Consider the following 25,718-nt stretch of genomic DNA (forward strand, 5'->3'; position numbering starts at 1 on the left):
AAAATGGAGATGTAATGCCATAGAATATACAATCATAATACATAGGAATTTAGCCAATATTTGTGGCGAAAATGGAACAGAAATCCTTGTGGATTCATACAAGTGACTAAGGCAATATTGTAGTTGTAGCAAACCAAATTGTTTTTGTCCAAACAAGTATTTTGTAGTTTAGAGCCTCCATTGATGCAATCAATCAGATTCACCTCTGCTTCAAGGTACTACTGTGAATACTTCAACGTCCTTCATGCTTGAATTTTTCACAGAGTATTGAAATGTCCATCCATGGCAAGCTCCTGCATGAACACCCTTCTTGTCGAGGGCAACGACAGCCCCGACGAAGTTGGGATACTTGTGAGCTATTCTGGAAATTGCATCTACTGCAGCATGCTTAGGTTCCATGCCTTGTCGCATGCTCTCGACTACCTGATAGCTGGAGGAATGATACAGGAAATCACATTTTTCACAATGAATTCTCTTAAATCAGAAAGCAAACTTGGAAGATATCATGACTTAAAGAAACAAAATACACTTAAGTTTTTGTAAGATACTCAAGGAGTGTTTTTGTAAACCAGCAGTAGTTCTGAAATTGGTTTAATGGCCAATAGGTTCATGCTACTATTCTATGAATCATGGCATCGTTTGTCAAACAAATACAATAATAGCATAGAAATAGATTCTCAAGAATAGAAATCTTATATCTTGTGTTTGGATGGATTGAGAATGAAGTTTCTTCCCTAAGGTCTAGTAATTTCCAAACGCTGGATCTATGAAATGCTATGGAATTGGAATTCAACTGCATTGAATCTTTGTTGCAAAAAAGCTATGATCAAGTGGCCTTCCGGGTTTCCAAGTCAGAGCAAACTAAACCATTTAACACAAAAGTCAATGTCATACCATGCAATCTGATCCAACCTGATTACCAAATAAAATTAACAAACAACTTATCTGAAACTGAACTTCATCTAAAATATTAAAATAGCAACGCGAAAGAAACAATGAAAGGCTAGATATATACATTTAAATGTGTTAGGCAGATCAACCAACATAAGATAGAAGCAACCTATTTATTTGCAGTCCATCAAACTATATTTTGTGATCCGTACGCGGTTATTTTACCCAAAAGTTTGAATTGTGACATTTTAATAACCTAGTATCACTTGCTATCCATGTACCTAGGAGCCAGCATCCCTGTCCTATGTAGATTTTGAACACAAGCAGACTAGTAGCAGAGAGATTAAGAAGCATGAACTAGCATAAACGGATCAAACTCCTGGGACCATAGTAAGATTTTAACAAAAGAAGAGAAGGGAAAAAAAGGCACCAAAAGACAGTGATCCATATGCAACAGGAACGACATTTTAACAAAAGAGAAGGAAAAAACAGGAGCCAAAACACAGTGAACAATATGGAACGGTCATGCGAGTATGCCAGATTAGTGTTTATACAATAAAATGTCACTCCAGAACTCGAAAAAGGACTTGTTTGCGGGAGCACCAATAAGTCAACATAGAAAAAGAAGAACACGTGGAACATTACCAAGGAAGAAAACGCATCATAATATCCCCATCTCCCGTTGCACCACAGGCACCAACTTCAGAATCAGCATATGCAGAGGATCCAGCAATTGGTCCATCACCCACCCTGAATATATGACATCACTAAACTAAGTACCAAATTTAGCATTAGTATACAAGTAACTACAAACTGATAAAGTAGCTTGAGCTGAATCACAAACAAAATCAACAAAAGTATAGTTTGCTCATACATTCCAGAAATGAACACAAGAAATTTGCCATTCAAGGATATATGAATCAAGAAAGCTTATCTAGACCTGATTCAAGTGAGACAACAATCACTTGTTAACACGCAGAAGATTCACACTTGCTCTGAAGACAAGATATACCTTTCTGATGTAGCAAGGACTACTGTAAAATCTGGTTGATCTTTTAACATTCTTCTTCCTTGAGTTTCGCTTGGTAGGAGACCAATTGCAAAATGAAATTTTGATCTGTAGGATACTATAATTTAACTCTGAAGACAATATAATTTCTCTCACTTAGTTAGCAAGGACAACTGTTGAATCTGGTTGACCTTAAATAATCTTCTTCTTCCTTGAGATTCCTTGTTAGAATACCAATTGTAAATATAACACACTATTTTCTTCGAAGGAACAAGTAGTTCAACATGAGAAATTAGAATACAAAGAATTGTCGAATACTGTGTTGACAACCAGTGGTCTCAATACGGGCTAAACAAGAAGTGAATTGTGTGTTTATTAAAATAATGTCAAGAAGTAAACGTTTTCTCAATTAAGCTTATAACAACTTGATGGTAAATATTAGTAAATAAGTGCTAATCAAGTAGATCAAGTCATGATCTACTAAGAATGTTTGACTAAATAAACTAACAAGACGATCTTAAATGAATACACAGCTTATGGTATAGTGCCATGTTAAAATTCAGTTCACTAGACTGTTTTGTGGATGATGTTAAAACTAGAAAATAAGCACAATTATAATGCGTCATATATCAGCAATTTAGAATTTCATATAACCAAAGTAAGTGAGTGCCATAACAGTAATTTGAGATTATGGAAAATTCAGAGGCTCCGCAAATAGGCCACTCTTATACATAGTAAACCTTATCTAGGATTTTCGCACAAGTCAATTTTATTAGTCTTCTAATTTGTTAGTTTGATGATTCTCAAATTCTCCCAAGGTTTCTTGGCTAGTGTAGCGTTAACTCTATGCAGCAAGAAAATGTTCAAAACTCATCAATCTGCAACTTTTGGTTGTCACTGAAAAACTATTCACAAACAGACATCTAATTCATAGAAGACAGCACCCAACCATGTCTCCCCCAAGCTTCAAGGAAACAAGAAAGCAAAAGCCAATAGAGGTTTTAAACATATAAAATACTTAATAGAGTCCTTTTGGCTAGCTGTTATAGTGATTATATCACTTTCGAAGGCTCTCTTCAAGGCTTGGAGAACAAAGGAATTCTCTTGGAGAAAAAGATGACTCAGTTGGTCTCAATATTCTCTGTAAAGTATGTAATAATATAGAAAGATAAATTCAAGAGCGCATAGGAGCATTTAAAAAAGGTCGGTGGCTAGTTGTATTAGAGAAATAGCATTGGAGAATGAAATGAGATTAAAAAGAAATTGAGTTATTCTTATGCCTAATTTTGAAAAAACCCATTAACTAGTCTCATCAACCATTCATCCAGCGCTGTTAGCTCAACTGGTCATCTAAAAATTTAGCACTATGTGCAAATCTCAAATAGTGAACTATCTATACTTTTGTTATCCATCCTACGTGATCTTAAAATGCTGAAAGAGAATGGAATTAGTGTTTAGGTATGGTAATTACGTTGGTCAAGGTGATAATTAAGATCAAAGCACTCTGCAATATATTCCCACTTAAACTAATCAATCTGAATCTACATTTTCCTTTTTGCTAAGCTGAATTCTGGCATATTCATGTTAGTTAACTACATAATCGTTCTGATGAATTTACCTCATATTGCATGACTTTGGTTAATTTACTTCATTTAAATACTTTTGAGTAAATTTGAATAAAACCAATCTTACTAACACACTCAAATATCAATTTTAGAAACATTTTATTTGTTTATCATTACAACTAGGATTCGTGACCAAGTTATTGAAACATTACATCTACATTCATGTCTATCCTTCACTCTAAATCTACATGCATAGAACAAATGAAGTAAAAAGTCATCAAGATGAAGCAAAAATTATAACCTTTACATGTCATATGTAACAAAACATCAATGTAAATTGACAAAATGTGTACTAAATTTTCAAATGAACTTGTCAGTGAAAGGAGTGAAAAGATGTGCCCTCGATGCTCATACATGAGATAATAGATAGAAATGATGATATGCTATAAGCCGTTATTTCAAATTAACAGCTAAAATTGTTTTAAACCCTAAGGCTTGCCTGCCTGGAACCTTGAAAGTAGCTCCATTTGTTGATGTCCCGACCGCAATATGTCCCATCTCAAAAGAAAAGGACCAGTCAGTTTACATAGGGGAAGTCTAAGCAAACAAGCTATAGAGACTTACTTTATCAATTACAGCCATTGAGATTGTGTCATGATTGTGATGATTAACAAATTTGAGTTTCCTTTCAAAGGAATGTAAATCATTCCCATCTCCAAACCAATTTCTCTTGCCATCATTCACTTCAGAAACTTTGCAAGAGCTCTCACGAACAGAAAGTACATTGTCATGAAGATGATAAGGTCCACAGCCTTTTGTAGGAATGACATTTTTCCTGAAGTTAGGTTGGCAATCGTTCTTCTTCCACTTAACCCATTTCTCAGTTGATTCGGCAGAACTAAGATTAGTTGGACCAGAAAGGCCCATGGAAATTGCAAAGATGGAGGCTTTCTCTCCAACCAGCAATGTGTGTTCTGTAAAATCCATGACCAACTTCGCAGCTTTTATGCCATCCTTCACGAATCTCATAGCAGCCACAGCTCCAACCTCCATAGTGGTCTAACAGTATCCTTCAAGAAAGGAGGAACCATAACCTTCTATACAGCTTAATGCAATAAAACAAGACATGAGATATAAATGGTCCATAGTTACCCCATCCATAACAAGAGCATCTAATGTAGTTTCTCCATTCTCATCTGGACTGCCACCGGGCCCAACTGTTCAAATTCAACTTGACTTAAATAATGAAAGTGAACTAAATAATCTGGGAATCTGTGATGAGAGAGTGATGCAATTGCTACAGACACATAAAACAAACATCAGATGACTGAGAAATATATTTGCTTTGCAACTTAACAATCACATGAATTTTTTTATTGTATGGATTCTTATCCAAAACAATTCACAATACAAATCTTGATTTAACAGCCTTGGTTGTAAAGCTAAAAAGACAGAAAAGCGAGATATTTGTGTGATAGTGACGTATAGAAAAAAAAAATTAAAAGGTATAAAGTAGAACTCTTTCTAGTACCTTTGTGAAAAGAATAGGGTCCAAATCAGAAGCAAGATCTGAGATGGCAATAGAGACTGGAGGGGGGTTGGAAAGCTATAATGAAAGTGTTGGAGCAAACTAATGCCCTGGTCTTCAGCTATTAACCTGCAGAGAGGATTTGTGTTGGGAATGTGGATTGAAATGGCAAAGGTACAGGAGGTGACAATAGCGGAGGAATGTGGAGCACCACCTGCATGAACTCATATGCAAAGAATGAAGAGCCGAGAATAGAGTGGACTCAAACAAAATTACATCACCAGAGATAAATGTTCAATATGACTTAAGAGAGTAGCAACAGCAAATCAAAGAAAAACACACTTGATAGGCCATGAGAATAATGTCTCCTCCAAGTGCTATTAAATGGAAAAAGAATGTACAGTTGATACTCATAAAGGAAGATAAGATAGAGTGTCTTGTGGAAAGAGAAATGTGAAAAGAACCTAACCATTAAGAGGATAGGATACCATGTGATTTATAAGACAGCATACAAAGAAGTACAGCACCCCCATAAGAAAAAGAAATGTGCTTATGTAGAAGTAGAGTACAAAAAGTCTTAACTTAATGCAAATTCTTCCTTTTTGCTAAAACCAAGTGTTCGATTCTTCCTTTCCGACACACCAGCATACTATGAGGTGTAAGGGGCATTCCCAAAAGTCATTAAAGATATGAGATGACATGGATGAGTATTGGAAAATTTTATAAGGCATCTACCTTGAGGTACTTTCTGCTTTATTTAGTTTTTTTTTGTTTTTGTAATACCTCTTCCGATTGTTATTTTAACTTTTGGAATTGATGAAGAACAAAAAGCTAAGCTTTATCAGGCTTTTTTTTATTAATTATTTAAATCATTTTGAACCATTAGAGCTTCCATAGAAGCTCACATCAATATTAGGGTTCTTGTATTTAGACAAATTTAGTACCTTTGTGACATGAAGAATGTAAGAGTTTAATTAAGACCTGTAGAACTAGAGGACCCTCTGAATTGCTTAGATAAATAATTTAACAACTCACGAGGAACTCAAGAGAAGTGTGCATTTCTCAAGATGAATTGTTGCTTATTGCTGGGATGGTAAACGAGCTGACATGAAGCTTGTTCATTTGTCTTATAGAACTTGTTTAAGCTTTTTTTATTAAAATTCTTATCAAGGTTGAGTTCACCTTGAGTCAAGCTCGAGCTCGAGCTTGTTATCGAAAACAACAAGAGACATGGTTGCATCTAAAATTTAGTTAGAATAATAAACTTATTATTTTCTCACTGTTAATATATATCAAAATTTTAAAATTATAGAAAATTTAAGACATGAATTATATTTTTGACGTATTTGAATTAAAACTAAAGAAATAAGATCTAACTCGGACCTTAGAAAAATTTATGGACAAAGTTAACTTATGAATTGTTCATGAGTTTTATAACAAATGTAATTGAACCGAGGTCACCAGTGTTCAAGCTTATTTGCTTGGTTTGTTTTTAAAAATCAAACATACATAAACAAGCTCTTATTGAGTTGAATATTAAGCTTGTTCACAAACATCCTATTCATTTAGGACTCTACATCTTGCACAATTAAACACTCATTCTCAGTAAGCAGAGATTCTAGCAAGAACTAACTACTATCCTTGTTATTTTGGAAAACCCTGAAAGACTAGGGATTTGAGAAAGGTGAATTACCTACCTAGTGAGATAAGAGGACTCATAATCAAAATAGGATGATGCTCTAAGAGATAGAGATACAAAAAGAGAATAAATTACTCTACAACCTTAGTAGATTGTAAATTAGTGTCACATTCAAAAGCTCGAGTGATAAGCTCAAAGGGTGTATCTTCACCAAAGAGACTTGAGTGAGGTAAAATATTAGTCATTTGTGAAATACAAACGTTCATGTGTGGGCATTAGCTACTGAATTGTTACATGAAACAGGTGAGATGCATTGTAGGAAGGTAATACTAGAGAGAACAAGAATCTTGTAGAGCAAATTTGAGTGTCATATTCTGACAAGATGTAAATTAGAAGATTACTGAAGCAACTTGTGTGAAATCCTAGGCATCAAGCCTTAAAGGATTGACACAATTGAAGAACCTTTGCAAATCCTCTTGTTTGCATTGCATTGAGTTGTGTTCATCTCCATCATTTACTTGCCTAAGCAATAATGAGAGTTTCATTGGTTTGAGCATTTACATATATATCTTTAGAATTGAAAGATTATTCTAATAAACATTAAAGTGAAAAATCTTAGATATTGTATCACACTTGTTACTTTAGTTGAAAGTTGAAACAAATATTGTTATCTGATTCAGTGAGTCACAACTTGAGCATTAAAATGGAGCATTTAGTTGCATACAATGATGTCTAAATTGCCACAAGCATAAATTCAGAAGAAAAAAAATCAAGTTGTCCAACTATCATAGATCACAAGAAAGATTGTCAAAATTGCTCAGAATCAGAAATATTAGGAAGGCATTATTCCACAAATTTCAATAGGCATATGTCCTGTCCACTTTAGTCACTGTATTTAAGATGTTCTCAATGTCAACCAGCACCACTGTTTGAATGGTAAGAATTTCGGCAAGTTCATCATGGAGTAAAAACGATTCTTTTATGATAAAAGTTTGTTATGAAGATAGAGTTGCATTCCATCTTTAGATTATGCTTCACTAGAAATGTGGTACTGCGCCTATAAATTGTTGCACTTGCATGGAGCGGTTTGGAGGAGAAGGGAGGGGAAGGCAACAATTCATTTGCATTTTATTTTTCCCTCTTCACTTCACGACCTCAAAAGATCTTTGGGTATGAAGGATATATGACCTAAAGATATGAAGGATATATGATCTAAATAATACTTCATACTTGATAGGTTCATATATACTATTAGCTAAGTCGATAATTCCAATCACTCTTACCTGTGCCATCGCAGCCCAGCTCCTCGCAGGCGGAGCAGCCTTCCACCACGGCCGCGACAGCCGAGGAACCATAGTCATTGACGGATCTCCAGGCAGCTCGCACCGCCTCTCGAAACGGCCATGTGCTTACCACTACCGGATAGATTCCGGATCCGTGAACTCCAGAAATCTCCAATACCTGGTCATCCAATAGACGAAAAGGCAAAGCTTTTATGGCCAAGTAAAGGCATTTTGATCATCCAAACAAAAAAAAAACCCTATCACAAGATTGAATTTTTACAGTTGAGATTGACAGGAAACAGAACGAAAGAAAAATGAATCTGGGAGCCATAATCCCTAGTTCCGGCACTCGATCCACTCTGAGCCTATGTCACGGAGTGCACTGATCAATGGACCAAAATGTATCTGAAACGTTCTATCTGGCGTATCCACGATGATAAACCAACTCCAATTTTTTATGGGAACTACATAAATCACCCTTCCTTTGTGCCGCAAAAGGTCATAATGCGTTGACTGTGATAAATCAAAATAAGCCTCCATCATCAAAATTCAATATCAATTGCTCTCGAGACATAATTGAGTCAGTTACAACGAAGTCCCTGAGACATAGTTGAGTTGGTTAAGGCATGTAGAAAGGGGCAAAGGTTCGAATCCTCATGAAGCCAAACAATACCTTTCTGTGTTATGATCAACTGTAATTTTTCGATTTACCTCCTCACATATGATCATGAGACTAACCGTGTGGAGTCGTTAAGGTGGCGGATTCCACCTTTTATAGAAGAGTTAGTTATAACGAAGCAGTGAATTTCAATGAAGTCATACAATACCCTACTCTATCATAATCAATTGTAATTTTTCGATTTATTTCCTTATAGATGATCATAAGATCGATATACTATTTTAAACTAGATTATAAATAAAATTAAAAAATCATCAATCACACGCATAATTTTTTACAAAAAATATTATTTTAATTAAATTATTAATGTTCATTTATTTAATTATTTAGAAAAAATTAATTTTTCTTGCAAATAATTTGTTTGGTTCAGAAAAATAATTCTCATAATATTATTAGCTTAATTAAATTAAGCTATATAATATTTTCATGGGAAAACACACACGATTTGTTCTTTTCACAAAATCAAAATTTACCGAGTCTGATCGGAAATCTGTCTTATTTATTAAATTTAGGGCTGCGCCTCTTCCATTTACACGCCAAAATCGCCTTGAATCCCAAGGTGTTGAATTTGATCGCCTGCGGCCGGGCGATCGATCATTCCGGCCACCGATAAATCGCTCGATCGCCGTCGTACCTCGGCACCATTCGGCCGATTGTCTTTGGAATCATAGTTTGGTTCGTCTCTGCCCCTGTATGTCTGTGTATATTTTCTTTGCTGTCTCTTTGCCATTGATTACGTTCGATTCTCCTCGAGAAGGTAGCCGGGGAGGGAAGATGGTGCTGTCGCAAAAGCTACACGAGGCGTTCAAGGGGACGGTGGAACGGATCACGGGGCCCCGTACTGTCTCCGCCTTCAAAGAGAAGGGCGTCCTCAGCGTCTCCGAGTTCGTTGTCGCCGGCGACAATCTCGTAGCTAAATGCCCTACTTGGTCTTGGTTAGTTATGCCGCTCCTTCTCTGCGTGTCTACTTTCTTGTTTTCTCCCTTCCACCTAATCTGAATTGCGGTTTTTCTTTCATGATTTCGCGTAGGGAGGCGGGCGAGCCGAGCAAAAGGAAGTCGTACCTGCCTGCTAACAAGCAGTATCTCATAACGAGAAACGGTATGACCAGTCTATCGTCAGCTGTCTCATGGAAGTATTATTTTCCCCTTTTTTGTTTATTCTAAATTTGTAAAAGATCCTTCTTTGCGCTCCGATCATGAGCTCGTGTTGTTGCATAGTAAAGATGAAAATTTGCTATCTTCAGATGCAATGCTAACTAGACACCTCATGTTTTATCTTCTCCTTCCATCGTTCGCTTTTGCAGTGCCTTGTCTAAGGAGGGCTAGTTCGGTGGAAGAAGAATATGACGCTGCTGGGGGAGAGTTTCTTCTTGGTGATGACGACGACGATGATAATGATGGTTGGTTGGCAACTCATGGGATGCCAAAAGGTTAGTGAATTTTGATTCTTCCGAGTTAGACATCATTTAGTGCATGTCTCTTCTATAACTCATTCTTTTGAAACTTTTAGGGACCAAGAGTGCTGATGAGGAAGTTTTACCTTCCATGGAAGAAGTTTTACCTTCTCTAGACATCAGAAAAGACGGGACAATCAAATCTATTCCCTCTTATTTTGGTGGCGAAGAGGAGGATGACATACCTGATATGGCTGATTACGATGATTCAGAAAATTTTATAGAGGCAGATCCGGCAAGTGCTAATTTTTTGTGTTTTAGTTCTGAAAAAATGGCATTCCTTTGATAACTCTTGTTATTGGTACAATCCTGTTACAATTTTGTTTTACAAGCCTTAGGTTACCAATATTCTTAGGTAATAACATCCTACGTATTATAAGCAGTTTATAGGCTCGTTTTACTATTTTAGGATGGTTGGCTTTGTTAGACCGCAGGTAGTGAAGTATATAATTCTAAAATATACACGCACATTCAGATTAAGATTTCTTTATGGTAATGATATAAAGTGGAATTACAATCCAAGGATTGGATTGGTTGTGACTATAGAAGTTGAAATCGGTAGGAGATTGAAATTAAAATTGGTGAAAAAAAAAAAATTGAAAAAGATATAATAAAAATATTTATATCACAAAGAATAGGTTATAAAAGATGTATTTCTACATATTTTTTCATTGATAATGCAATAGTTAAATAATCTTACTTATCAGTATAAAATAATAAATAATAAAAATAGGTTAAAATCATATTTTTAGTATATATTCCTCAATAAAACTAAATTACTAATTTGTATTTTGATGTGTTATTATTTAGTATTCAATATTATATGTAGTTGGCAGGTTCCTAACTATATTAAAATTAGTTATAGTTGAAAAAGATGAAATGTAGGATCCTTATTGATTAAGATAGATTATTGTATTCTCCTTCAGTCTACAATAACCTCACTCAATCAATAGTGAGGGAGGGAGAGAAAATTAATTGAAGCATTGAGTCTAATGAGTGATGACAAGGTTGAGTGATTCATCCTTTGATCTCATGGTGAATGCTGAAATGCGATAAGGATAAAGAATATAAGAGGGTAATGAAAGACTCTTCTTTCCATGCAACTCTCTAAGAATCAAGTTGGAATCAAAGGGAAGGCTAAATTGGTCAAGTCTCTTAAATTCATCTCAATTTGACGAAGATGAACTAAATTTATTCCATTTTTAATATCAATTTTATCATAATTTAATGGATTCTAGTAATTTTCTATTACAATTCAACTTATTTCTAACTAATTTCCTTGAATCTCTTGTTTTTTCTAATCTTCTTTTTAATTTTTATAGTATGCTGATTCTCGAAAAATATCAGATCCTTGCCAATACTAAGTCAATTCAGACAATCCATATTGGTACTAGATGATTTTGCCAACTATTCTGGTTATATCTAGTCTGGTAGTTGCTAAATCAGACAAGAGCTGGTCAAGTATCAAGATGTTGCTATGTCCCTGATGTTGGTGGCCTCAGTTGTTTGAGTGCATAATGACTGGGAACTTACTTTTCTCATTGTCAGTGCTGCACTTATTCAAGCTCTCTGCCAAATTAGTTATGTCTAGGAAGGTTTGTTCTGGGTGTAAAATTAATAATTCTGTGAGTGAATATATATTTTTTCTCACCAGTGACAGAATAAACTTATCCATTTTGGGGGCTTTATATTGGATTAATGTTGGTTCTATGCAGGAAAAGATACATTCGGCTATGACACTTTGATACTTTCTTACATTAGCTCATTATTTGTTAAGTTGTCAATAAATTGCTATTCATCTATTTCTTGACAGGCTGAATATGCAGATTTAGATCATATTTAGTCTAGCTTGATCACCAAGTAGCTAGATCCTAGCCCTAGCATTTACCAATGAACAACACCATGCTAACTGTTAGTTTAAAATAAATATTAAAATTGGTGCTTTTGGATGCACACATGGAGCAAAATAAGGTTCTTTAAAGTTTTCTGTTGTGTACTTGCAGTTGGTTTGACTGCTTTTTAAGAATAATATATTCCAAAAAATTTCTCTCTACTTTTATGATATATATATCTGGATGTTATTGTGTGGTTCAATTAAATGCAGGCCAGCCTCCAGTCAACTTATTTGGTTGCAACTGAACCAGAGGATGACAATATTCTTCGGACCCGAACATATGATATCAGCATCACGTAAGTTATATGATGGATAATGATTGTTGTTTCTTCCTTAAACAACTGATTTTTGTTTGATTTTTTACTATTGCATGCCACTTTCAATTGCTATAAGTTATAACCTTTTTCAATGTTTAGCAAGTACGTCTAATAAACAATTATAACTCACAGATGCACCATTCAGCTCTACATGTTGATTGCAGTTTCCTAATTTCCATATTTTAGTTTGAGGATTGAAATCTAAGATTCACTAGCATGTTTTATGTTAAAAGTTTGTGAAATGATAACATGACAATTGAGGACTATGTGTGTATGTACTCAACACAGATGTGGATCTTATAAAAATTTACATGCGATCAATGAAGGTATCATGTTTGAATAGAATTTTGTATATGACATATTTGATATAACATGGTCCTATAAAAGCAGGAGATTATTTGAGATATATTCTCATACAACAAATACAACAAAATTTTTAATATTGGTTTCTAGTATTTTTATTGGACAAAATCTTGAAAACCTATTGTTTGTCTGTTCTCTTAGTGAAGTTCTCTTTCCTAGTGGAGATTGATTATTGAGCTTATACATTTCTTTGTTTTTCCAGGTATGACAAATATTACCAAACTCCTCGTGTGTGGCTAACAGGATATGATGAGGTTGCTTTATTACAATTGTTTTTCTCCATGTAATTGAAAAAGGCATAGTAGTATAGCAGTTGTTTTGATTTGGTTTTGGCATTTAGTTATATATTGATGGATTTGAGTGTTAATTTTTATGATTTCTTACTGACTTAGTGGTATTAGCATTCTACTATCATCACAATTTGACGTATAATGTGTGACTTATATCATTATCTGTGGCAAATTCACATGGTACTTTCTGAAGATCCATATTATTAACTTTTTATTTATTTATTCTTGATTGATGAAATTCTATAATTTCAAATATTCAATTTTGGAAATTAATGGTTGTCTTTGGAACTTATCTGTTTCACAGATATCATACAGTTTAGTTTAATTACGTAATTAGGTAAGGTGCAAAATTGATCAATTTAACTAATTCTATTAAAATCTAAGAAATAATTGTTATAGCTTTGTGATGGTTATCACTGCAATAATTTTTTGTAGTTTTTGTATTTTCTTGTATGTTTATTCTGGTATTATAGATTATTTTTGACGAGTTTTTCTGTCTTGGTGGTGATTATAACCATAATTTCACTCTAAAGTAGACTCTTAGCCTTTAAATTTACCTGTTAATCTTTTATAACATGTATTAACTATGCTCTGATAGCAAATTGCAGCAGAGGGGCCCTTTACAGCCAGAACTAGTATTTGAAGATGTTAGCCAGGATCATGCACGAAAAACAGTAATGTCATACTTATTTATTTATTTTTCATTTTATCTAATATCTTCTCTATGAATAAATAACGTATGAAATAACTAAATTTAAAACTCTTGTAATTCAATGAAGTTTGTTGATTATGTATATGTCTTGCTAAAAAGGAGTAGGATGTGGGAGGAGTTGCTGAATTCCACCCTTACATGAGAGGAGTCTTATCTTCAATTGAGGATTCTCAAAATATTTAATATAAAAAATTCTCACCTTATGTGCCTTGACATTTTGTGTTAGACTTTAACATGCTATAAGTGCAAGAGGTTTAGGTTCAGATCCTATCAGTGCCAGAGAAATAAAATAAAATAGTTAGGCCCAATGGACATGAGACGGTGTATTAAACTTAGGATGCTCTTTACCCAATAGTTCCATTTAAAATATAAATTCGTCTCTTTTGTAACGTCTCAAACTTTTGGAAGAGTGGTTAGCCATTCAAATTTATTAGTTGAAGCTAGGATGGCCATGCCCCATAGTCCTACATCAAGAATTGCAATGGTCTATTATATAAAATATAAATTGATTTCAAACTTTTTTAGAATAAGTGTTATCTAACTTTATATGGTATGAGAGCAGAGATTCAGGGTTCAACTTATCTATGGCAGGAAAAAAATTTTGGTTGATAAGTGGTATAGCTTTCATTTGACAAAGGATCCACTGGAAGGTTTTCCAAATGGTTTCACAGAGCAACATTGGTCATATTTGTTAGGCTATAGTTAATGTCATTGCTTACCCTTTATCATGTTCAGTATGGTAGATGTGGACATCTTGATACTTTTGTGAATTTGTGCATTGATGGATCATTTGAAAGAACTAAGTGTACTTTTAGTTTCAGCACATTGTACATTGTAGTTTGCATGCATGTAGAAAGTTCTATATTTGCAAATTGCAACCCTATTGTGTTGTTTTTCATTGTTCTCAGAACAAATGTCTGACATTACATCTTTTTAGTTAATTACCCTATTTCTTACTGAACATCCCTTTCCCATTGCTACTGGTGTTCTTGTCTTTTATTTTTGTAATTTATTCTTGATTCGAGAACTTAATTGTTTGACTTTCTTATATTGGTTATCTGGAAACTGACAGGTGACAATTGAAGACCATCCTCACATGCCAGGAAAGCATGCATCCGTACATCCATGTCGGCATGGTGCTGTTATGAAAAAGATCATTGATGTTCTAATATCACGTGGAGTTGAACCAGAAGTTGATAAGTAATTTCCCAGCATAATAACCCAATTAAAAAGCTTTGGAAATCTGAACTTAATAATCTTCATTCTTCAACATCCACGTTTCTTCTAATGTTCTCTTGTATTTGATAGGTATCTCTTCTTGTTCCTGAAGTTCATTGCTTCTGTGGTTCCTACTATTGAATACGACTACACTATGGACTTTGATCTCGGCAGCTGCAGTCATTGATCGCAAAGGTAACCTTCTAGGTAGTGGATGCGATCTGGTGTCATTTTACTAATTCATTTTCGATAAGATTCTTATTGCATTATGCTTCTCTGTTTCTCGATGCAGTGGTCTGGTTGATGACAGCATGGAGTGGAACAATATGAAGCCGTGCAGTGTTTTATGTATCATGATCACCTTCTACAAAAGTGCAGCTGGGGTCGAATTAAAGCGAAGAAGTGAGCAAACTATTTATCATATTTTAACACACGAATGCGGTCGAGTCATCATATGTGAAACAAGTGTAAGAAAATGTTGCCAGTTAATGGCGTTATTTGTATATAGTTGATGTTTTAACCTTTCAATTTCATAATCATACACTCGTCTCAAGTAGATCATCTCCTGGTCGGATCAAAGCTAAGCTATTAAATCAAAATGCTGAGTATTCGCAGCATTCTTTGTTTCTGTGGGGACTTCACTGAACTCGCTTTTGTCATGCGGCTACCTTTTGCTGCGATAGACTTTGTGTTCGATGGTTGTGGACTAACAGTTGCTTATCTAGGGGCACTTGAATTAAATTTAAATGACTTATATATATATATAAATATATATAATTCAGATATACGTGCTTGGGTTCAATTATATTTGAAGACGGGCGGTCTCTTTCTCTTTCAGTTTTTTTTTTCATTCCACTGGATGAACATATTTTATAATAGGTTGTTGTAGTTGGGATTTAAATTGTGATTGCTTAGTTAATTGATTGAATGTCTTACTGTTGCATCATGAAATGAAATGAAATGACCTTTTTTTTTCTGCAAAAAAAAAAGAAGAAGAAGGTCATTTCATTTCATGATGCAACAGCAAGACATTCAATCAATTAACTTTAAAATCATAGGTTGGGCGTTCATGTGCATAATGGTACTATTAAGATGAGTTGAACTTTGTTGTTACGGAGAATTCGCTGTTATTCAAGAACCCATGATAAATATTGAATTTAGAGGTGCTAACGAATGAGTTATGAAAATATTGATATTTGAATTCGAGTTTGAAAAATATATTTCGAATTCGGTTTGAAATTTAAAAATATAAATAATTTTGATTCGAACTTGGTTCGAAATAAAATTTGAGCTTGAGTTCAGTTTGTATTGTTCAAATCTTGATTCAAGTAGAATCAAATTATAATTTAAAATGGTTTAAATTTGAGTTTGATTCGAGTGATTCAGATCTTAATTTGAGTATATTTAAATTAAAATTATGTAAAAATAATTAGAGTTTGATTTGCGAGTGACTCGTGAATAATCGAATAAAAATATTATGTGTTCAAATTCAGTTTTAAAAAATTATTGAACATATTTGAGATAGGCTAGGCTTAAATTTGATAATTTTAAATACAAATCAAATATTTTTCGATAATTTACTGAACCGTGTGAGTAAATTTCATTATTTCCCTTACCTAAGCTTTCGAATATTTAAATCGCACTGTGTATTTTTGAAATATCCCTCCTCTTTTTCTCTAGATCCATCAGATAGTATGCTCAAGTTTCAAACCTATGATGCAAGGAGTTGAGATTGGATTTACATGTTTCATCTTGAACCTTTTAAGAATTTGAGTTGCATGATATTCTTATGAAATGAAAATTCTTCTCTTGATTGTTGAACATTAATATCTAAAATTGATGTAACTCATCTAAATCTGTCATTTCAAACTCACTCATCATAGAGTTTTTAAACTCTGTCAATATCTCCAGATTATTTCTTGTGAAAATAAGGTCATTAACATAAAAACTCACAAGCATAAAAACACATTCAAAATTTTGTTTGATATAAAGTGTATCCTCAAAAGGACATCTTTGAAAATTATATTTAATAAAATAATCATTAATTTGATCATGTCATGCATGAGGTGATTATTTTAACCCATAGAGAGCTTTTCTGAACTTATATACTTTATTTTTATCATCTATCTTTACAAAATCCTGTGATTATTGGATATAAATTTCTTCTGAAAGAAAATCATTTTAAAAGGCTAATTTGAAGTTCATTTAAAATAATTTTCAATCGAGCAATAATTAATCAAATTCTATCAAGTCTAAACACAAGAGTAAATATCTCATTAAAATCTTCACTTTCTTTCTGCTTGTATCTTTTATAATCAATTTTGCGTTATATTTATTGATGGAGTCATTTGTATTGATTTTTGGTTTTAGTCTTGAAAATCTATTTCACTCTAATTGGAGTTTTGTATGATGGCAAAGTAATAATTTCTCATGTACCATTCTTTTCGATAGAGTTTATTTCTTCATTCATAGCATGGACTCTTTTTTTTTTATCTTTTGATGGTTCTTCATATGTGATTGGATCTTTTCCTGCAAAGAATACAAAAAAGACTTGCTCTATCATATTTACCTCTTATAAATGTCTCTTAGACTCCTTATTTTTCTTTGCGATGATGATGATTAATTTTGTGGAGATCTACTAGTTTCAAGATTATCAAGTTGCAAAAAAAGAGAGTCCTCATCAAAGTCAAAAAAACAAAAAATTGCCATAAACATGTCAATTTTGAAAAAAAAAATATAAGAAATCTTTTCATCAAAATGGGCATCCCTACTAATCACACTCCTTTTTGTTTGGATTATAAAGTTTGTAAATTTTACTCCTTTCGCTATAACCAATGAAGACACACTTTTCAAACTTATCATTAGGTTTAGTTCTTAAAGAATTAGGAATATGGGCATATGCAAGGCAATCAAAAGTTTTTAAATGATTAACATTTAGTTTCTTTCCGGACCTCATTTAGAGTAGAATTCTGTAACTTTTTTATAAGTGATTTGTTGATTAGATAGACGACACATGATGATGCTTCAACTCAAAATTCAACTGACATAGTATTATTCTTCAACATACGTCTGACCATATCTATGATTATCCTATTTTTTTTATTCTGTGACACCATTTTATTGTGGTGAATAACAAGTTGACAATTCATGTCTAATGTCATGGTTTTGACAAAATTCTTCAAATAAAGAAGATAAAAATTTATCTCCACGATCACTTCTCAAAATTTTTATTTGACAGTCAGAAAATTTTTCTACTTAAGCTTTGAAAACTTTAAAGCAAGAGAGAGCTTCTGATTTTTCTTTAACAAAATATATCTAAGTTTTTCTAGTATAATTATCAATAAATAATAAAAAATACGAGTTACCTCCAAGAGATGGTACTTGCATGAGTCTACTCAGATATGTGTGGATAAGTTCCAATGACGAATGAGATTTCCACTTAGATTTAGATGAATATGACTCTCGATGTTAATTTTCAAGCTAGCATTCTTCACATGCTTCACTTATACTATCAATTTTAAGTAGTCCTTGAACAATATTTTTGCTTAATAATTCTTTCAAACTCTAAAAATTCAGGTGTCCAAATATGTAGGATAGAAGGTAGCATTTATAACATCAAATTTGAGAGGAAATAAATTATTTGAACCAAAACCAATCTTTGCAACATCCTTATTTTTCTTTTTCATAGTGCAAAATTTGCCAACAAAGTGAATATCAAAATCTTTTTTTAAAAGATGGCCAACATTAAAGAAATTACTTCGTATACTAGGAACATAGAATGCCTCAGACATCTTTTTAATTTTTTCGGACTTTGTCTTGAAAGCGATTTCTCCTAATAGTTGAAAATAAACTTTTATTTTCAGTCATATGCCAACGTGCACTGCTTCAATTAATAAAGTTTTAGAATTTTAAACTTTATTTTTATGTACTAAGCGAGCTTCACCTTTTTTGTCCGGATATTTTTTTCAGCAATCATTTATTTCATGTCCTGGCTTATGACAATAATGATATTCAATATAAGGTTTCATACCTTTGTAATTACCATGTCCTCTTCCTCTTTGATAGTTGTAAGAAAATTATATCTCCTCCTTTTTAGACTCTTTGTTTCCTTTTACTTGTGAATATTAGTAAGAATGTCTTCCATCTCTTCCCTTATTCCGACCTTTACCACATCCATGATAAGAGCCATGACCTCCCATGGATGTGAATTTGGGATTTCAAAGTTTGATTTTGAGAAGAAATAAGAGAACTTCATCTAATCTCATGAGCCTCCAATCTTCCTTGTAAGCTTTCTATAGACATTAATGAAAGATCTTGTGATTCTTCTACAGAGACTACCACATGATCAAATTTGCTTGGTAAGCTTCACAAAATTTTCTCCACCACCTTTTGGATCTTCATGATTTCTCCATTTGATGTTATTTGATTTATAATAAAATTGGTTTCATGTGAAGTATTCTAAGACTTTTTCATTGTCTCTCATCTTTAACTTCTCAAATTCTGTTCATAGAAATTGTAAGCGAACATTTTTTACTTGATCTTGGTTGGAATAAGTTGTTTGTAGAATCTCTTATGCTCTCTAAGTATTTGTTACTTTTGATATTCCTTCATAAACTGGAACTTCAAGCGTTTGATAAATTTGAAAAAGAACTTTTTTTATCCTTTGCTTCCTGCTCTTTAGAAAATTTTTTTGTGCTTCAATCAAATGGTCTTCATCCTCTGCTAGATTTACTCCTTCAACAGCTCCTCCTCCTCCTCCTCGTCGTCGTCGTCGTCGTCGAAGAAGGCGTCGCTGATGCTCATCATCCTTCTTATTGATCCCCCTCCTCCTCAACGCCCATTGACGGCGCCTGATCCAGCGGAGCTTTGCCTCCGATCGCCGCCGATATTGTGAGAAATTGAGAAGCATGGAGTCCTGCGGGCATTGTGAACGTCCGTACGTCTTCATAAAAAATAGGATAAATATATATTACATGTAAATAATGGCATGAAATTTAACATGAAAAATATGGTATGCCACATGGCTTTTTCAGCTGAACAAAATTAGAAAGTTTTTTCCTTCTCTGTAGTAAGACATCGTTGTTGATCGAAATCGCCGCCGCTACAACTTCGCCGCCGGGATCACTAAAAGGATATTTTGTTCGGCTGAAAAAGCCACGTGGCATGACACATGTGACTTGCCACGTTTTTTATGATAAATTTCATGTCATTATTTTCATGTACTGCACTTTACTTCAAAAGATAATAATTGTTTTACTTTTGGGCGTGAATTAACACTCTGTTTGGATGGGGTGAGGGAAGGTTCATTAACGGAAGGGGAAGGAAGGGGAAGGGAGGGAAAGGAAGGGGAAGGGAGGTATTTATATTTTTCTTGTTTGGGAGGAAGGGAATGTTCATTAACGTAACATGTGCTATCTTGTTTGGGAGGAAGGGGAAGGAAATGAAGATTAAATATATAAAATTACAAAAATATCCTTACTTGTTAAAATAGATCTATAATAATTTAGAAATAATTGTTCGTTAGGTATTTTATTTTATCTAATGCCTTATAACTATTCGTTCAATGAGTTCGTCAATCGAAATTATAAACTAAATATATAAAATTATAAAAATATCTTTATTTTTTAAAATAAATCTATATGTAAAAATATATATATAGCTCATAAGATTAAAAAAAATTAATATTTACAACTTAAATAAATAAAAAATTTAAAAAATAATAAGTAGATATATAAAAAATATGTGAAATACAGAATTTATACATTTTGGTACGATAAAAGATAAATCAATATTTTTATATATATTTTTATAAAAATTTATTTTTTATATATATTTTTATAAAAATTTATTGATGTAAAAATTTACGACGAAGGTTAACATCGAGGAGTGCGAGTGACGACTACGTTATGTGACGAGGAGCAACGGTGCAAAAATCTAATAGATAAGTTATTTTAATAATTAATATTTTAATATAAGGGTAAAATTGGAATAAATATGTTTTCACATTTCCTTCCCCTTCCTTACACCCCAAATCGGAGTGTAAGGAATTATGTCTATTTATGGTCATGCAAGGGGAAAGCTTACCCTTCCTTCCCCTTCTCTCCCCTTCCCTCACTTCTTTACAAACAAGGTTACAAATTCCCTTCCGCTTGTTTACCCTTCCTTCCCCTTCCCTTACCTCCTCCCAAACAAGCCGTAAAGATCGATCCAGACGTAGAACAATAAAGAAACAGCTATGTACCTTGTGATTAATTGGATCTACATTTAATCCAGCAAAAGAACAAAAATAAAACCAAATCGAATCAATATATATACATAACAAATCCTAGATTAAAGCTCATCGTACATGAATATATATTATTATAATTCATGCACGGAAATTTAACTGTGTGACAAATCAATTATATTTTGGATTAAAGACACATAGTTGCTATCATATTCACTGGATTTCCAAGTGCAAATCACTGTTCATTATAGGTAGCAACCACGAATGCAACACTGCACAATCAACGAACACAAATATGCACAATAACGGACATGTTTGACAGCATTATTCATGTCCTTTTATACCTACAACAATCCCCTTATGTACATGTTTAGGGAGGGAGTAAGTCAAGTCGACGAGTTTTCATCAAGCTGTCTGAAGGCGTTTCATTATGACGATCACAAACACAAAGACTGAGACCAGCAGCGAGGACCTCACTGCATCCTCAAATGCATCGTTCCCATCTGTCTCATTCTTGTGAAACAGGAACATCTGCTTTGCCAGCTTCGTGATCTTGTCGATGAACTCCATTAGCTTAGTCTTGGCATTTTGGAACATCCACCCGAGTGGTCCAGTGTTTGTGTCGAGATGCTCTTCTGAGCTCCCAGTCTCACTGCTTTCAGTTTCAGAGGGGCCTAGAGTGTACAAAGTTATAATCAACACAGTGAGCTAAGGAAATAAGACTGCGAAAATTAGTAGATTTACAAATAGATACAGTAACTATCCAATTGACAACACTTACAATGTACAAATCATATTAAACCAACATTCTCATATAGTCACGTTCTCATACATAGAACAAATAATTTTGAAGATTGAATCTAAAACTGTGTTGAACAACTAGTTGTAGTTAAGCTATAACACATCTCAACGTGAACATCAAATTTGTGAGGCAAGTAGTATGATGTAAATTGAATGAATATGTTTTGTGATGAAGAGATTTCCCTCATAGATTTAGATTAAGAATAAACAAGTTCCAAAATTGATGCCTTCAAACTGATTGACTAATGCTAATTTAGGATCACGTCTCTGAAATATACCTTCAAGAAAAGTTTTTTTCAGTTCCTGTACTGTTTTATTGTTCATCACGGCATCCCAAACAGCTTTATCAGATGAAATTGAAACAACCATACTCTGCATGGGCAAAAAGAGAATAGAGGATTGATTATCCCAAATAAGCATAATGACACCTAGAAAAGGAGAAGAGCATCTACATTACATAATATGCATCAAGATTATGCTGAATTGCTGATTAGACCATGATAGTCAAATGGTCAATGTTGGCAGGATCCACACATATTGATATCTCAACTCATTTAGCACTAGTAGCAATAAAAATGCTTTGGAGCAATGTCCACAGTTGTGCTCTTTCTATGCAATTGTTACATACGTATGCCTTGTGATGAAAGCAACTGTAACTTGAAAAGAAAAGCAGTATCAAATTCAACTGATGTATTGATTCACATAACAAAGTTACTTATGGAGGAATCATCTCAATGGCCAATAGATTGACAAATGAAGAATAAGAGCAAATCAATGGTTAGATATTCCTATTTGGGTATGTAAATCTACCCAAAGCATACTCCCAAAAATCAACTATAATATACAGTAGCATAGAGATCAAACAGAATATAAAAAATGGCCAACAAAACCTAAAGAGAACAATTCTGATGATCACAGGAAATTTATTGTGCACCATGGTCTACCTCTACACTAAAGGGTGGAGTTGAAAAATCTTGTAACTCAATTTTAAGATGCAATTCATATTGGTTAATGTATAGAAGAAAAGTCAGCAAGTTCACTAAACCTGAAAATTTATTCTGATTACAGTACTGATGATAAGAATGAAAAATTATCAACCAATAATTTCTCCCCACTGGTTCTACATGTCAGTATCCAGCATCTGAGATTGTCTTTCTAATATCTTCTATAGAATAATTATATCTATAACAAGAAAATATAAACTCTTCTGACAATTTGTCACATAGTGAAAGACATGATGAGAAAAGATTACGTGCAATAAAAGTCAAGCACAAACCTGAAGAGTTGCATTTGCATTGAACAATTGAAGTGCATCTAATGCGTTCTGCCGTTCTTTATAGTTTGAGATGTCCAAACTATAAGCTTGCATTGCAGGTTCAATCCAGTCAGGGTGGCACAATTCATCAATGGACTCAGATGATGAGTTGTAGATCATGTTCATTTGAGCTATATTGTTATCGATTGCTTCAGAATGATTATAATCCACCAATTTTGGTTCATAGTTTACAATATGTGGAAAAACAACCGGGGCAAGCATCCTACAAGAGAACAGAGAAAAAACATAACTTCCACGTCATCAAAAATTTGTTTCTAAGTGGTTGAATAAGTGTATGCACTGAAGATTCAATTTGATATCCATGTGGTAGTATTCTATATTGCAGCACCATATTGAATACGTAGGCAGCATCAGTAGTATGCATACTGCATATACAATTGACTCCTATGTAATTCCCATTCAATTAATTTAGACAAATTCAATCAAATAAAAGATGATATGGTCAAAATAACCTCTTATCCCTAAAAACGAGGGAGACAAAAAATGCTCTCCTACCAAAAATTATGAATTCCAAGCTATACACACAGAATTGTTACTATTTTATAAATTTTAAAGTTTAGTCCTAAAAGCTTTAAGGAAATTTATACTTTGGGCCTATTAATTATAAGATATTAGAAATTCACTCCTCCAACTTCAATTTCTAGGTCTGCCACAATTTACTCGAGAAATAGATAGATAGGATACTTCACCAATCTCCTTGGCACTTGATTGGACACTCAAATTTGACGGTCACACTTTTGACCATATCTAAAAAACATGTTCAGCAAATGAGATTCGAAACATCAAGATCCATGTGTGTTTGACAATGGTGTCATTGAGTCCTTTAAAGTAAATAATATATAAGGCAGTGCCATAAGTGTTAACACTTGTATTGTCAAACATTTAACACATGATTAATTTTAAACCAAGGAAGTTCTCAAAATCTTTCATACTATTAATTTTATTTATTCAAAATATAGAAGTTGCTTTTATGCCAAAACCAGCATGACACAGATTGGATTCACTTAATGCTCTATTTTACAAGGAAAGAAAAGCTCATACACGTTTGATTAATTAGATATGCTATTTGGTAACAATAACGTGTTATCCTTTCTTTTATATGCATATAAATAAATGTTTCAGATTCGATTAATTTGAAATATGATTTGGTATAATAATTTGTTATATTGAATGATATATGTAAAATTAGATTTATTGTTATGATTTTTATTCAAAAGCTTATTTCATACGCTAAATTTAAAATTCCATTTGTCTTCTTCTTCTTCTTCTAAGAATGATTCCCATCCACGAGCCATGCTCCAGCTATGGCAGATGGAATGCAAGATCTTTATCTTTATTATTATTTTGGAGAAGCAAGCCAAGGAAGTTCTCGAAATACTTCATAGTGTCAATCTTATTTATTTACTTTTAAAAAAAATCGAAGTTGCTTTTATATTAAAATCAGCAGAGCAAAGATTGGGGAAAGCTCACTGGCGAAGGGTTGAGACGGCGTCCTCGGCCTCCTCCCTCGACGGCGCGCTCCCGAACACATGCCGGTCCCCCTTCACTTCCTCGTCCCAGAACGGTGCCTCGTCTGCGACCCGCTCCCAGTCCTCTAGGTCGGCGAGGCAGCTGGAGTGCGAGCTCCAGATCGAGGACGACCCGTTCTCCGCGGAGGCGAAGGTGGGCGAGGCCGCGCCCGACGAGGACGACACGCGCATGGCGCCGGATGGAGGCTTGGTGCGGACGGAGGAGAGCGGCCCCAAGACGCCGGCCCCAACCGCGCGGCCCATGGTCCGCAGGACGCTCTCGCTTACCATCGTCGGCGGCAGCGGCTTTGGCATCGAGTGCTGGGAGATCCGGCGGAGCTTCGGAGGCGGCGGCGGCGAACCAGAGGCAGGAGGAAGAGGAAAGGCAGGCTGTGAAGGTGTGGAAGTTGAGGTGTGGAGCGCAATGTAATCAATGGCATTTATGATGATGATGGATGCATTTGGTTACGTCACAGGAAACGAAATATATTAATAATAATAATAATAATTAATAATAATGCCACGAAGAGTTGAAGAAGAAGGATTCGAATGTTTAAAATTAATGACGGTGACTTATTGATGCGGATAAAGTGCGTAATTGTAATTTTAGAAATAAATTAATCATTTTAAAAACATAATTAAATTCTAATAATTATTTCACTATATTTATTTTTAAAAAATTTTAAATTTAATTACAAACTGTTTCATACGCTTATCTAATTATATAAAAAATAGTAATTTAGAGGCTATAATAAATTTAAATATTAATTTATAAATAAAATAATAAATATATTATAATTTTTTGACTTCCTAAATAAAATTAAATTTATTTACGGGTAATTAAAATTATAATAATGTAATTATTATAGTTTTTTAATTTTCTAAACAAAATTAAATTTATACCTACCTTTTCTTTTTTAATTATAAACTTCTAATTTAATTTTTATTTTCATATATTTTTATTCTTTTCATTTGATCTTTTATTTTATATAATTTTACTGTT

At 33.7% G+C, this 25,718-nt stretch overlaps 3 protein-coding genes across 5 annotated transcripts; 1 reads left to right on the forward strand and 2 right to left on the reverse strand.

The window, feature by feature from the left end:
* LOC141816699 (putative isoaspartyl peptidase/L-asparaginase 3) lies at positions 1-8,331 on the reverse strand. Of its 2 annotated transcripts, XM_074704447.1 has the most exons (7): positions 8,196-8,331; positions 7,916-8,093; positions 4,618-4,682; positions 4,090-4,524; positions 3,965-4,023; positions 1,537-1,641; positions 1-430 (listed from the first exon to the last, which is right to left on the reverse strand). In XM_074704447.1, exons 1-7 carry the CDS (start codon positions 8,244-8,246, stop codon positions 211-213), a joined length of 1,113 nt encoding a protein of 370 aa, XP_074560548.1. In that variant the 5' UTR covers positions 8,247-8,331; the 3' UTR covers positions 1-210. The 2 variants fall into 2 exon arrangements, with proteins under 2 accessions (XP_074560548.1, XP_074560549.1); XM_074704448.1 differs by lacking the exons at positions 7,916-8,093; positions 8,196-8,331 and having other exon boundaries at positions 4-430; positions 4,090-4,535.
* Positions 8,332-9,104: 773 nt separating this feature from the next.
* Positions 9,105-15,469, forward strand: LOC141816677 (autophagy-related protein 3-like). 2 transcript variants are annotated; one of them, XM_074704420.1, is made up of 11 exons: positions 9,105-9,269; positions 9,352-9,529; positions 9,625-9,695; positions 9,901-10,026; positions 10,107-10,285; positions 12,155-12,240; positions 12,827-12,878; positions 13,526-13,588; positions 14,699-14,826; positions 14,935-15,039; positions 15,137-15,469. In XM_074704420.1, the coding sequence occupies exons 2-10, from the start codon at positions 9,369-9,371 to the stop codon at positions 15,029-15,031; spliced, it is 963 nt and encodes a 320-aa protein (XP_074560521.1). In that variant the 5' UTR covers positions 9,105-9,269; positions 9,352-9,368; the 3' UTR covers positions 15,032-15,039; positions 15,137-15,469. The 2 variants fall into 2 exon arrangements, with proteins under 2 accessions (XP_074560521.1, XP_074560520.1); XM_074704419.1 differs by having other exon boundaries at positions 13,523-13,588; positions 15,137-15,467.
* Positions 15,470-21,291: 5,822 nt separating this feature from the next.
* LOC141816689 (uncharacterized) lies at positions 21,292-25,108 on the reverse strand. Its single transcript, XM_074704433.1, has 4 exons — positions 24,678-25,108; positions 23,148-23,409; positions 22,150-22,243; positions 21,292-21,744 (listed from the first exon to the last, which is right to left on the reverse strand). Exons 1-4 carry the CDS (start codon positions 25,028-25,030, stop codon positions 21,476-21,478), a joined length of 978 nt encoding a protein of 325 aa, XP_074560534.1. The 5' UTR covers positions 25,031-25,108; the 3' UTR covers positions 21,292-21,475.
* Between the last annotated feature and the right edge of the window lie 610 nt (positions 25,109-25,718).

This window comes from Curcuma longa, unplaced genomic scaffold (assembly GCF_044706935.1).
Source record: "Curcuma longa cultivar G26 ecotype Majalengka, Jawa Barat unplaced genomic scaffold, ITB_CL_G26_1.1 contig_17752, whole genome shotgun sequence".
Classification (NCBI taxonomy): Eukaryota; Viridiplantae; Streptophyta; class Magnoliopsida; order Zingiberales; family Zingiberaceae; genus Curcuma; species Curcuma longa.

Coding starts and splice junctions, on each gene's coding strand:
- LOC141816689 (XM_074704433.1), bottom strand. CDS start 25,030: ATGCCAAAGCCGCTGCCGCCGACGATGGTAAGCGAGAGCGTCCTGCGG. Junction 23,410..24,677: donor GCCGTCTCAACCCTTCGCCA/GTGAGCTTTCCC, acceptor GTTCTCTTGTAG/GATGCTTGCCCCGGTTGTTT. Junction 22,244..23,147: donor ATGCAAATGCAACTCTTCAG/GTTTGTGCTTGA, acceptor TTGCCCATGCAG/AGTATGGTTGTTTCAATTTC.
- LOC141816677 (XM_074704419.1), top strand. CDS start 9,369: ATGGTGCTGTCGCAAAAGCTACACGAGGCGTTCAAGGGGACGGTGGAA. Junction 10,027..10,106: donor AACTCATGGGATGCCAAAAG/GTTAGTGAATTT, acceptor TGAAACTTTTAG/GGACCAAGAGTGCTGATGAG. Junction 12,241..12,826: donor ACATATGATATCAGCATCAC/GTAAGTTATATG, acceptor TTGTTTTTCCAG/GTATGACAAATATTACCAAA.
- LOC141816699 (XM_074704447.1), bottom strand. CDS start 8,246: ATGGCTCCCAGATTCATTTTTCTTTCGTTCTGTTTCCTGTCAATCTCA. Junction 4,683..7,915: donor GCTGGGCTGCGATGGCACAG/GTAAGAGTGATT, acceptor GAATTTGAACAG/TTGGGCCCGGTGGCAGTCCA. Junction 4,525..4,617: donor ATGCTCTTGTTATGGATGGG/GTAACTATGGAC, acceptor GGATACTGTTAG/ACCACTATGGAGGTTGGAGC.